At 50.4% G+C, this 13,857-nt stretch overlaps 1 protein-coding gene across 4 annotated transcripts in view; it reads right to left on the reverse strand.

Moving 5' to 3' along the window:
* Positions 1 to 3,465: 3,465 nt before the first annotated feature.
* HK1 (hexokinase 1) overlaps positions 3,466 to 13,857 on the reverse strand; it is a 104,870-nt gene continuing 94,478 nt past the window's right edge. For all 4 annotated transcript variants that reach the window (XM_084751934.1, XM_084751935.1, XM_084751933.1 and 1 more), the window contains 4 exons: positions 9,438 to 9,621; positions 8,240 to 8,395; positions 5,498 to 5,731; positions 3,466 to 4,397 (listed from right to left, as the gene is read on the reverse strand). In XM_084751934.1, the coding sequence (XP_084608060.1) occupies positions 4,253 to 4,397; positions 5,498 to 5,731; positions 8,240 to 8,395; positions 9,438 to 9,621 (719 nt within the window). In that variant the 3' untranslated portion in view covers positions 3,466 to 4,252. The remainder of the gene's footprint in view (positions 4,398 to 5,497; positions 5,732 to 8,239; positions 8,396 to 9,437; positions 9,622 to 13,857) is intronic.

A 13,857-nucleotide genomic window follows, 5' to 3' on the forward strand; every position in this document is an offset into this window, starting at 1 on the left:
AACATCTGGGACCCCCCATCTAGTTGAGGCAGTTCAGCTCGCTCATGTGGCAGCCATGCAGCAATGCAATGCGCATCAGACCGGTGAGGCCTCGGCGACCTTGGGCAGCCACCTAGTAGGTTCTGCTGCTAAAGCAGCGGCATTGAGACCAGAGGGACTGTTTCCTCTGAGCCAGCCCGCTTATGGCAACTTCACACAAGCTAGCCTCATGAGGGGAGGAAGCTTCAGTTGGGAAAATGCCTCCAGAAGATCTAGTTGTAGGCAAGCCTGTAAGGCATTTCCTTAATTAGCGACTGATGGGGGAGGGCCCAGCCCATTGTGGGTGGTTCCATCCCTGGGCTGGTGGTCCTGGGTTCTATAAGAAAGCAGGCTGGGGCTGGAGAGATGGCTCAGTGGTTGGGAGCTCTGGTTGCTCTTCCAGAGGTCATGAGTTCAATTCCTAGCAACCACATGGAGGCTCACAACCATCTATAATGAGATATGGTGCCCTCTTCTGGCCTGCAGATGTCCATGCAGGTAGAACGCTGTATACTTAATAATCTTAAAAAAAAAAAAAAAAAAAAAAAAAAAAAAAAAAAAGGCTGAGCAAGCCAGTAAGCGTGAGCATTGCTCTATGGCTTCTGCATCAGCTCCCGACTCCACTCTGGTTTGACTTCCTGCCTTGGCTTCCCTCAATAGACTTGTGATTCAGGTATGTAAGCTAAGTAAACTCTTTCTTCCTCAGTTGCTTTTGGCCCCGGTGCAGCAATAGTAGCTAAGACACTCTCCTTTGGAAAGGCTCCCTTCTTCCAACCCCTGTGAGGACATGCTATACCACCCCTAAAATGGAAGAGGTTCCCCAAAGATGGCTGCACTCTGGACCATCGTGGATGGTGGGTTGCCCCCTAAGTCATGAATGGCTGCTGTTTCCTTATAGTAGAAGATTCTAAAATCTCTCCTTTAATTATACCATTTAGGGAAGGAGAGATCCATCCGACTAGCAGAGGAAACGTTTATGGGGAAAGGAATATCAGATGTGATCATTCGATGGCTCAGAGGTATGAGACAGGCCAAAAGGACCAAATGAAGCTGTCTCCCCCTGGTGCAGAGCCAAGTACCCAGAAGAGGACTGGTGGGTCCAGAGGCACCAAAGACCTGTCTTTCCTTGTGTGAGTGGACACTTCCTTTGGCTGAGTTGAATCCTTTCCTTGTCAAATGGGAAAAGCATGGGGAGGTAATAACTGTTTTTTTTTTTTTTAAGGATTTATTATGTATATAGTGCTCTGCCTGCATGTACACCTGTAAGCCAGAAGAGGGCGTCAGATCACAATCTAGATGGTTGTGAGCCACCATGTGGATGCTGGGAGTTGAACTCAAGACCTCTGGAAGAGCAGTCAGCGCTCTTAACCTCTGAGCCATCTCTTCAGCCCATAATAACTGTTCTAAATGAAGTAATTCATAGGTTTGTGGGTACCTAAGGATATACAGTGACAGTGGATCAGACTTCAAGACAGAATGTACCCAGGGCCTTGGGGATCCTTTAATCTCCACTGTGCCTGGCACCCACAGCCTTCTAGAGAGATACAAAGAGCAAATGTGATACTGAAAAGGCATCTTGCTAAATGAATGCAAGAAACTCCAAACTCCTTGAACAAAGTTGCTCTCCTTAGGCCTGGCAGCTTAAGGACAACTGGGATCAGTCCCTTTGGAAGCCTTGTATGATGAGCTTTTCCTTTCAAGGGATTTGTTGCCTGAGACTGAAACTAACCATCTGGTGACACTGACCATGCGTGTCACCAAGGTCCAACAAATCCTTCCTGAATGTAAACAAGGGGTCCTAGAGTGAGGGGCAGGAGACCTCCCTGACTGTGTCCCAGGGGCCTAACTCTGGCCAGAAACACCCGAGTCCCAATTGGAAGCAGCCTTCTGTCATTTAATCCATGTCTATGCAAGTTAAGGTGGCTGGCACGGACTCTTTCACTCTGGGCCCATCACACCAGCGACAAGAAGCGGCACCTAATGGAAAAGTGGCCCCCTTTCCAAAAGGAGATTCAACTCCTGTGAGCCACTGAGGCCCTCAAAGTCCCAAACAATCCTGTCTGTTCTCCTCACTATCCCTAACAGGATTTTATTGAGCCAACTGCCACCATGTGGGAATGGTCACTCTAGGCGTCCTATATTCCTCTTACTGCGATGGCCTCTGCTGTTCTTGCCCCTCACTCCGTCAGCCCCCTGGCTCCTATGGCATCCTGCAGGTGGATGCATCCCTCACTGCAATCTGACTACAGCCTCCCCTGAACTGACTTCAGAAGACTACCTCATGGGAGATTTTCTCTCCTCTCCCTCTCTCCCCCCCCCTTCCTTCCTTCCACATCCCTCTCCCCCCTCCCCTCCCTCCTTCCCTGCCCATACATATCAACTCCTCCTAAACCCTGCTGTCTCAGCATCTGTCAATCTCTGAGAAGGCGGGACTGAACAGGATTTAGAGAAACACACATAGGCAGGGTAAGTAAAGGTAGGGTCCCTGAGATGGCAGCTTCTAGTTCCCAAAAGTCATTGCCAGGGGAAGGCATGGGGCCACTAGGGAGAACGGAGGACTCAGAAGCTCTGTGGAATATACAAGCCAGTGTCAGCTGGGCGGACCCCAGTCTTAAGGACGCCTCCACTTCCAAAGTAACTGCTTTTACTCTCCATGGCTTCGTCTTCTCTCTCTCTCTGGTTATTCAATTTTGTCTGTCCAAAGGACTGGCCTTGATCTTGAAAACTCCTGGACAACCCCCCTATTACCAAGGGCTGCATTGCCTACTCACTAAGTCGAGCCAGCCCCGGAAGGTCAAGTTCACTGTCCTCCAAGGACTGAAGAGGACAGACATTTTTTTCTAGGCCATGAGGTTGAGGTTTAGGGTGTGGGGACTACAAGGCAGGTGCTGGGAGATCAGGCCAGAGGCTACTTCTGTGACATCCTGAAGTGGAGAAGCTCTTTTTTAAACCAACCCTAAGGGTTGAAGACTTTTCTTTCTTTTCTTGGTTTTTCGAGACAGGTTTCTTAGTGTAGCCTTGGTTGTCCTGGACTCACTTTGTAGACAAGGCTAGCCTCAAACTCACAGAGATCCACCTACCTCTGCCTCTCGAGTTTTGGGGGTTTTTTGGGTTTTTTTGGTTTTTGTTTTTTGAGACAGGATTTCTCTATGTAGCTGTGGTTGTCCTGGACTCACTTTGTAGACCAGGCTGGCTTTGAACTCACAGATACTGCCTGCCTCTGTCTCCCAAGTGCTGGGATTTTATAGGCGTGGGCGTTTGACCTGGGATCTCATGTAGGATAGGCTGTCAGGAAACTATATAGCCAAGAAGGGCCTTGAACTCATGCCTCTGCCCCCATGTGCTGGGATCACATTTCTCCCCAACCCAAGGGTCCCTAAAACCCTTAGTCTAGCTGTTGCCATCCTAAGGTGCCCCTCCCCCACAGGAAGCAAGCATCACTCTGGCTTTTGAATTGGTACAAAGTTTACTAGTCGTACAACAAGGCTCACTAAAGCGATGGGAGATCCCAATGATGGCGTTGTTTTGTGGGTTGGTTCCTTCTATCAAGGTGGAGACAAGATGCCTTCCCACAGTACTGCCCATCTACCTGCCCCCACCATCATCACGAGACAAACAAAATGCAAGACTGTCATAATGTGGCTAGGACTGGTTCCACGGACACACGATTCAGTGGCATCGGTACATCCAGATGGGATGGCAGGCTGCAGCGGGTGCTGGGGGGGGGGGGGGAGGAAGGGGGGGGGTAAGGAAACAGCAGTGCCAATGTCCACACTCGCCCTTCAGGTCATGCCCTTGTGGGCAGGAGTCCGGCAGTGTCTGCTGGTGATAATACACTTCACACGAGGGAGGTGACTCCAAGGGTGGGCTTGGAAGGCCCGGAAGGCGGGTCCAAGATGGGGACTCTTTTTCTGGCTGGACGTCGGCAGTAGACGTGGGTGCCACTACATTCACACATGGGAGATGCATGGCCAGGTCGAACTTGAATCATGCAGAGTGGCAGGGTAGGAGTGAGGGGTCCAGGCGAGAAGTCGTCAACAGCACGCGCTCAGTGTGGCATTCAATATCGCGTTCCGTTACCGTGGTTCCCTTCCTCCCTCTGCGGCATACTGGGCTCCGGCGCTGGGTCTCCCAGCAGGGCTTGTTGGGTGGAACAGGGGTGGGGTGGGGTCATCGGTTCTAGAGAGGAGTGCTGGAAGGGTGCTGGGCTTGGGGCCTGGAAGGACCCTGGCTCCTAGGCGTTCATACCCTCTCTGAGCCGCACGCCCACAGCCGTGATAAGGGCGGCCCCCTTGCCGCTGCCGTCTTCAGACAGGAGGAAGGACACGGTGCACTTCGGTGACAGTTCCTTCACAGTTTGGTGCATGATTTTGGAGAAGCTGAAAAGATGAGAGACAACGGAAAAGCTGGGCTTGACTCACAAGTACTGGAGAAAGGGGAGGGAGGGGGCTGCGGAAAATCAGCTGTGGTTGGTTGGGCTGCAAACTGGGCTTGCTCATTTGGTAGAGCGTCTGCCCTGAATTTGATTTCCAGCCTTAGGGAGGTGGAGGCAAGGAAGATCAGAAATTCAAGGACATCCTCAGCTATCAAGTTTGAGGCCAGCCTGAGCTAAGTAAGACTGTCTTAAGAATATATAACAACAAAAACCAGGCATGGTTGAGAAGGCTTATGTTCAGGTCTGTTATAATAACAGCCTCCCACAGGGAGGTATGTACAAATACAGCCCTCAGACGCCCACCCCACATCTTGGTGGTCCTAGAGGACCTGAAAAATCTGTCTCCGAAGCCTGGGAACAAATAGCTGGGCAGTGGTGGCACACGCCTTTAATCCCAGCACTTGGGAGGCAGAGGCAGGCAGCTCTCTGTGAGTTCGAGCCCAACTTGGTCTACAAAGTGAGTCCAGGACAGTGGTGTTACACACAGGAACCCCGCGTCGAAAAACAAAAGCTCATCTTCCAGAGCTGGCACCCAGAGCCCACAGCAGAAGAGAGCAGCCCCCATAGCATTCTGTGCTGAACTCTGTCAAGAGTTAGGCTGAGGCTCTGAGCAATGGCTCGTGCCTCTGGTGGACACCTGCTAGGGGCCCCTACTTGAAACATAGCATTTCTAGCCCTGTCAGGAGCTAGACTCGGTGAGGGGTGGCAGTCCAGGGCAGCCTCAAGCTCCCTCAGATGCCTGGCTCGTGTTGTCCTGGGGAGAGAGCCCAGAGCTCCGTGCGTGCAATGCACACAGCCCTATCTCAGAGAGCCAAAGAGAAGGAGGGAGAATGCCACACCCTGCCAGTGTGAGCTAGCCCAGTGAAACCTGCCTCTGGCTTCCCAAAGTCCCATCAAACAGTGGGGGGGCGGTGGAGGGGAGGGGAGCGGGGCTAATTGTCTTGGGCTCCTGTCCCCAAATGCCCAGCCACAAGCTGCTATACCTCCCTGAGGAATTGTGTTGGCACCCTGTAACCCAACCAGCCAAGGGGAAGCCGTACTCACTGTGGGTGAAGTTTGTAGAGCGTCCCGTCCACTCCCACGGTCACATTCAGATGGTCTAGGCCTCTGTTCTCCCTAATCTTTTCCACCACGGCTGCCATGCCTGCACCACACAGCTGAGCCGCCCTCTTGGACACCACCCCGCACACGGTCTTCACCAGGATACTGTCGTCACACGTGCTGTTTATGCCCAGCTGCTGGAGGATGGCCCGCACCTGGAGCAGCGCTAATCGGTCACTGGGAAGGACAAGAAGCCGATCACTCTAGCATCTTAGGGATTGATTTCCCGTCTAAATAGATTTTTAAATTAAGTATATATGTACACACACACACACACACACACACACACACACACACACACACACACACACTCTTGTAGGTAGGTGTGTCTGTGTGTATCCCACCGAGGCCAGAAGAGGGCGCCAGAGCCCCTGTCTCTGAAGCGATAACAGGAAGCTATGACATACTTGGTTATGCTGAGAGCCACACAGTGGACTTTCAGAAGAGGTGAGAGGTTTCAGGTGCCTGTGGCAGCCAGGGGCGTCAGGTCCCCTGGAGCTGGAGTCACAGGTGGCCTGTGAACTTGAGTGCTGGGAACCAAAATCATGTCCTCTGCAAGAGCAGTGTGGGCTCTTAGCCAGGGAGCCATCGCTCTAGCCCATTGCTTTAAATCAGTGTTTCTCAACTTGTGGGTCATAACCTTTTTAAAAGGGCTGCTTAAGACCATCAGAAAACAAGGATATTTATATTACAATTAATAACTAGCAAAATTACAGCGATGAAGTAGCAGTAAAAATAATTTTATGGCTGGGGGTCACCACAACATGAGGAACTGTATTAAAAGGTCTCAGCATTAGGAGGCTGAGAACCACTACTTTAATGTGTGTGTGTGTGGTTTTTCAAAACAGAGTTTCTTTGTGTAGCCCAGGCTGTGCTGAAACTCACTCTGTAGACCAGGCTGGCGATGAACTGAGAGATCTGCCTGCCTCTACCTCCTGAGTGCTGGGATTAAAAGTATGTGCCACTGCCCAGCTGCTTTAAGCTTTTTAATGAGACCCAATGTATTACATGCTACAGAATGTAGAAAACCAAGAAAAACTAAAATGATCCATTATCTAGAAAGTGCTAATAGCTTTCTTAGATTTTCTTTCCCTCCTCTTTTTTTGAAAGAGTCGCCCAAGATGTCCTAGAAACTCACCACCTACCCACCTCACCATGACACCATCGAGGAATGACCACTTTGAAAATATGTAAATTCCAGCCAGGCAGTGGTGGCGCACGCCTTTAATCCCAGCACTCAGGATGCAGGTGTATCTCTGAGTTTGAGCCCAGCCTGGTCTACAAAGCGAGTTCAGTATGGCCAGGGCTTCACAGAGAAACCCTGTCTTGAACCACCCCCACTTCTTTTAGTAACTTCCTAAGAACGATATCAGGGCCATGAGGTGGCTCAGTGAGCAAAGCGCTGGTTGTGAAAGCCTAGTGAACTGAAGTTGACTCTAGAGCTCATGTTTAAAAAAAAAAAGCCAGAGGCACCCCCATAGCAAATGGGAGGGCCCGCCTGGAACAAGAGTCACCCCTCAATGTGGGAGAAGGGAGCTGACTCCTGAAAAGTTGTCTGACTTGTTCACACTGTAGCCCAGCATGTCACAGCTCACTCACAGTCACACACAGAATTATCTTTTTTTTTTAAATGCCATTTGTTATGGCACCATGGTTTAATTTGCATCCTATTAGTGAGATGGCCTTCGTTCCCTTGCTTAATGGTCACATGACCTGCCCAGTGCACCCCAAGGCTTTCTGTTCTCCTATTAAACAGAGAGCTGAAATAAGACTGGCTAGCCTTCCTCAAGGACGTGCGTGGTATGTTTTTTATACACATTTGCTACCTTGGTCTGCACTTGAGACAAGTTCTCAAATAGCCCAGGCAGGCCCCAAATGCACTAAGTAGCTGAGTGTGGCCTAGAACTCCTGATCCTCTGGCCTGGACCACTCACTATACACGGTGCTCCTCAGTCCCATTTTAAAGAGCAGAAAATGAGGCCCAGGGAAACTGAGTCACTAAAGCACCTGGTCAAAGATAGGGCAGGTCTCAAGATCAGAACTGTAGGGATCTGCCCTCCCCCCATGCCATGCCTCGCCTCTGCCTCTTGTCACATACAAAGCAAGTGTTTTCCTCAGTGTACTGTTTACCTTCCTCCTCCCAAACACTAACTTTAAAAAGACCTTACAGAACCTATGTAACTCTGTTCTGTTTTGTTTTCGTCCTTTGCTATAAGGATGTCAGAAACTGGCAGCTTTGAGTGAGGGTGCTGGGAAATGTGGAAGAGAGTGGACATTTTAGAAATCAGGAAGGTGGTTCCTTAGGAAAATTTAAAACGTAATTACTGTAGGGTCCAGCAAGCCCACTTGTGAGTGTATGGGTGAGAGACATAAAAGCAGGGACCAAATATTTACTCCCCAGTGTTCATAGTATCATTTAGAAGAGCCAAATGGAAACAATCCGAGTTGCCAGAGTGTAGTAGAAGCGGGAAGACAAAATGGGATAGGTGCACCCAATGGAATATTACTCAGCCCTGAAAAGAGGGGGCACAACATGGATGAGCCTTAAAAATGCTATGCTAAGTATACAGTACTCCAAACAAAAGCAATCATACTGTAGGCTTCTGCTTATGTGACACACCTAGAATACTCAGATTCCTAGAAGCAGAAGGCAAAATGATGATCAAAACCCCCCTCCCTACTCACCTCTCAATCTGAGAGAGAAACTTGGTCTCAAAGATGCCTCGAGTCTTGAGTGGCTCAGAGATCTGTCCCCGGAAGAGGAATCCTTTCTTGGTGAAGTCGATCAGGATGTTACGGACAATCTCACCCAGGTACATCCCACTGATCATCTTCTCAAACCTGGATCAGGGAGAAGGGAGGCTGCTGGGCACGGGGGACCACGCTCTCAGCCCAGCAGTCAGTCCGGACCTGTGACTGCCCGCCAAGGGTATGGGCACTGTCACGAGCCTGCCCTGTGCCTCCCTGGCACAGGCAGAGAGGGGTCTAGGAAGCCCTCCATCCTCCCCACACGGATGCCTTCGGCAGTCACAGAAAGCTGTGTTAGGTGGCCTCCCTCTGCAGTGACCTCGCTGTCTTTGCCTATCCTCATCCTATTCCGCTCCAAGCCGCAAGTCACACCCCACGGAGGCCCACCTCAGACTTGCTCTCTCCCACTCCAGGCTCCCTCACACCTTCCCCTTCTACAGGGCATGCACAGACTCCCTTCCTCTTGTCACCATGGCAGTGACTGGTGGCAGTAGGTGTCTCACTCAGCCAGGTCACAGCCCAACACAGTACACGGCCCTCAGCAAAGTATTCAGGACAGAGTTTCAGACTAAGCAAATGGCTCAGCTGAGTCTTAAATGGACAGAGAAAGTTCTTTGCTTTTTTTTTTTTTTTTTATTGAACACAAGGCGGGGAAAAGTCGGGTGGGCCACAACAGGTTCAAGTCAATTTATTTTCCAAAGGACATGACTTGGACCATCTCGTCCTAGTTATGCCATCCAACAACCTTCTTGGGAGACTGGGACCATCATCTCATTTCAAATGGACACTGCCATTTCAGAACCAATCTGAGATCTGCACTGCAAAACCTGGAGCAGCCGCTAGGGGGCGCAGGAGCTTGCAGCGGGAAGGGCATCTACCTCACCCACCCTAGAAAGCCCTCAAAAGCAGTCCCCAAAGGGGAAATGGGGCACTACTTCTACTAGTAGTCTCTGTCTCTTCTGGGAATAATCCTACACCGTGCTAGGAATCAAAAAACCAATTATACCAAAGGGATGGGTTTCCGAGGCCCTGTTGCAGACGCCCTCCAACAGGAAACACTTCCTGCAGGTTAGAACGGGGGCGCTGGCCAGGCTCACCACCCATCTCTTTGTGCGTGCTCCATCGGGCTCATTACCTTTGTTTCCCGGCGTTTAGAGAATATTCGTCCACCACTTTGTCAAAGTCTGTTCTGATGTCATCCAGGCAGCCGTTGTCGCCAAAGGCGCCCCACTCCATGTTGATGCACATCTGTCCCTTGTTCCCCTCCACCATCTCCACGTTCTTCATCTCTTCCATGTAGCAGGCATTGCTGCCGGTCCCTAAGAAGCAGGGCCAGAGGTCAGTGATGGGGCCACACCAGGGGTTTTGTGCCTGGCGCTCTGATAGAGGGTAGGGGTTACTATAAAATTTTAACAGTCATACATGCATATATTTGGATTAAATATATCCCATCCCCTACCCTCCAAACCTCCCCCCCCCCATCCTCTACCATTTTCCCCTCTCAGCTCCGCTGAGCCCAGTTAACGCTGGCAGCATGTGCATTAGGGTGGGACCATCTTTTGGAGCATAAGGAGGCTTCTCAGGGTCCAAATCGCCACAGAAAACTGAGACCCTGACTCTCTGTCCCCGCCCCATGCAGTAGCCATCAATGGCTAATAGCTCCTCAGCTAGCGGTGGGGATTTCATGATGCCCCCTTACCACCCAATCTATGCTGGGATTTTGTCCGCCTTGACTTTGCACAGGTCCTGTGCCTGCAGTCAGAGCCTCTGGTTTCATGTGTTCAAATGTCCTGACGTGTGCAAAAGACTAGTTCTAGAGTAGCCAACCACCTCTGGCTCTTATAATCTTCTACCCCCTCTTCCACAGAGATCCCTGAGCCTTGGCAGGAAGGGACTCTACCAACTGAGCTACATACCCAGCGAAAGAGAGAGAGGAGGGAGGGGATGGAGGAGGGAGAGAGAGAGAGAGAGAGAGAGAGAGAGAGAGAGAGAGAGAATTTTAAAATGAGTAACTATAAAACTGAAAGCGCATTTCCCAGTTTGCTTACGTCACCCCTTGTGGGCTAAAACTGCATTGACTTGCGCTCCTTCCCCAGTCCTAGGGGATAAGCATGCACTCTGGAGAGTTCAAGAATAGAAACCAGAGGCTTCTAAGCCATGGGAACCACAGGCCACCCTGAGGAATGCTCCTTGTCTCAGAAGTAGCAGATAGTCTGAAGGCTGGTTATGTCAGCTTGACACAAGCTAGGGCCATCCTGGAGGGCGGAGCCTCACTCAACTGAGAAAATGTCTCAGTAAGATCAGGCTGTAGGCAAGCCTGTAGGGCATCTCTTAACTAGTGATTGATAGGGGAAGGCCCAGCCCATTTGGGTGGTTCCAACCCTGGGCTGGTGGTCCGGGGGTTTTACAAGAAAGCAGGTTGAGCAAGCCATGGGGAGCAAGCCAGTAAGCAGCACTCCTCCATAGCCTCTGCATCAGCTCCTGCCTCCAAGTTCCTGCCCTGCTTGAGTTCCTGCCCTGTCTTCCTCTGATAATGAACAGTGATGTAGAAGCTTAAGCCAAATAAACCCTTTCCTCCCCATGCTTTGGACATGGTGTTTCATCCCAGCAATGGTAACCCTACCTAAGACAGTCTGTGATACCCACAAGTCAAGGAGCGGTTGCTTAGAAAGGTGGGCTGCGTCCTCCAGCACTCAGGAGCTTGTTGCCTAGGTCTAGGCCCTGACTTCTTTGTATAAGAGAAGACAAGTGAACAGGTGAGGGACAAAAGTAGACAGTCCTCTGGCTACTGTGTGTGCATGCTCCTGGTATATGTGCGTATGCATTGTAGGGTGTGTGTGTGTGTGTGTGTGTGTGTGTGTGTGTGTGTGTGTGTGTGTGTGTTTTCCGTTCCCCCTGATCTGAATATTCCCCACTAGCAATGCATCCCTCTGTTGTAAGAGCATCTACCAACATAAATACAGGCCTGTCTGAACAGGCAGGTGAGGCTTTAGGCATAAAGTAAATTACTCAAAGTTGGGTGTCATGGGAGGTGGAGGTGGACACTTAAGGATTGCTGTAAGTTCAAGGCCAGCCTAGTCAATGTAATAAGTGCCAGGCTGGCTAGGGTAATTTAGAGAAACCATGGTTTTGTTTGTTTGTTTGAAAGGTAAATTAATTCATCCCTCTTTGTAGTTTACCTCAGATTTGTCATTTAAATTTAAGTTGTCCTAGAATCACTAGGAAAACAAAGACGTTTTGTTCAATTTCAAAAAAAATACACCCAGCTAGGCAGCGGTGGCATACACCTTTAATCCTAGCATTTGAGAAGCAGAGACAGGTGGATCTCTGTGAGTTCTAGGCCAGCCTGGTCTATAGGCAAGTTCCAGGACAGCCAGAGCTACACAGAGAAACCATGTCCCAAAAAAACAAAGGCAAACAAACCAAAAAACAAGCTATAGGGCTGGAGAGATGGCTCAGCAGTTAAGAGCACTGGCTGCTCTCCCAGAGGACCCGGGTTATTCCCAGCACTCACGTCGCTGTAACTCAGATTTCAGTGGATCTGACTCCCTCACTCAGACATACATGTAGGCCAAACAGCAAATATACGTTTTTTAAAAAGAGAAAGAAAGAAATATATGCTGGGCAGTGGTGACACATACATTTAATTTAACCCCAGCACTTGGAAGGCGGAGGCACATAGATCTCTGTGAGTTTGAGGCCAGCCTGGTCTACAGATTAAGTTCTAGGACAGCCAAGGCCACACAGAGAAATCCCGTCTCAATTCTCGCCCCCCCCCCTCTTTCGCTGGGCATGTACCTCAGTTGGTAGAGTCCCTTCCTGCCAAGGCTCAGGGATCTCTATGGAAGAGGGGGTAGAAAAGAGGGGGTACACACATGTATGGGCCTGCGCATGTGAGGGATCAGAGTTCAACTTGCAGGGGACTTCTGTTCTCTTACTCTACTGTAGAGTGGACCTTGGAATCTAGCTTAGACCATGAGGCTTGGCATCAGGAGCCTTTAGCCACTGAGATCTATGCACTAGCCTGGACAGTAGGTTTAAGGTCACGACCTCAGGCTTGTGGTCACTGGACTTAGTCAAGGAGCCCCCATGCCTGGGAACCCGTGTTCATGAAGATCTTGGTCAGGTCTTAAACCCGGACAAGTCTCACTTGGTACCGTGGCTTGGCTCCTCCCACACTTCTCACCCTCCCCATAACCCTCCAACCCAGAGACCCGGCTTCCCCTCCCTACCCCCACGCTTTTCTTTCCTGTATCACTCAGCCATCTTGTCAACGAGCTCTCTTGGCATCCTCTTCTCTCTCTTCCCCTCCTGCGCCCCTCATCCCCCACCTCTCCCCTCCTGGCCCAGTCTCTCTTCTGCTGGCCATGTTCAGCGTGGACTCTTCCAGATGCCTCCTGACAAACTCTCCCTTATATCTACCATAGAGCCCTTCCCCTCAACCAGGCCCCGGAGAGGTCATGTGGCCATTTTCAGTCCAGCTGGACTCAAGGGGTCTGGAGTGAGGCTCCCAGAAAGTCTGCTGCCTATAACTACACACACCATAGAAAAGCCTCCAGGGATACAGGTCAGCTTTCACTCAGTTCAAAGGTGTACCCCATGCCCCTATCCCTGCTGGCCAGACCAAAGGCATAACCCATCTGAAAAACCTATGCAGGATTCCCAGGCACTCCTGATAATGCCACTGGATTGTCTGTTTTCTCAGTTCCCTTCCATTCAAAGTATGAAAGGGGATGGGGGGGTGGGGGTGGGAAGGAACCCTGGAAAAAGAAGATTTAAAAAAAAAAAAGCCAAAATATGTAATGTGTATTTCTTGGCCATTAGAATTCTGGGCAAATAGGTCAATTGATGGTGGCAAGAAAAAACTGGTTGGGTCAGAACTGTGCTGTGTCGACCTGGACAGGCTTGAGCTCCCAGGCAGTAAGGTGAGGCCTGGCCCAGAACAAGAGAATATGCCAAGTCACGCTGGGTTTGCAGGTCCCACCTAAGCCCATTCACAGGCAAAAGGCTGGGCAGGGCTGGGTGGAGAACAGAAGGCGTGAATAAAATCTCAGAGGTAGACGCCAAATACCCTTCCCTGGATGTGCTGCCTGATGCCCTGTTTCAACATTGTTCGGAGTGGCTTAATAACAAATACAAAAGCTTCCCTGGTGCCAGAGGGCAGCCTGTGAGTCCCATCCCAACCTTCAGACACTGGAAGTGATCTTCAGACAGGGGCAACACTGCAGATGTTGGTGACTAAGTGTTTGGGGGGTGGTGCGTAGAAAAGTGTTTGGGGGGGGTGCAATAATTAACTTTAATTGTCAACTTGGCACAACCTAGAATCACCTCAGAAGAGAGTCTCAATGACAGATCATCTGCATTAAGTTGAAGGAATGATGGTTGAAGTGTAAAGACCCAGCCCACTGTGGGCAGCATCATCCCCTAGGCAGGGGACCTGAACTGGTTAAGAGTGGAGGAGAAGTCAAGTTGAGCACAAGCAAGCAAGCAAGCCAGGAAGTCCGTGTGCGCACTTCTTTCTGCTCTTGACTAAGGATATGATGTGACTAGTTGTT

The sequence above is a fragment of the Acomys minous genome (assembly GCF_964271855.1).
Source record: "Acomys minous genome assembly, chromosome: 13".
NCBI lineage: Eukaryota > Metazoa > Chordata > Mammalia > Rodentia > Muridae > Acomys > Acomys minous.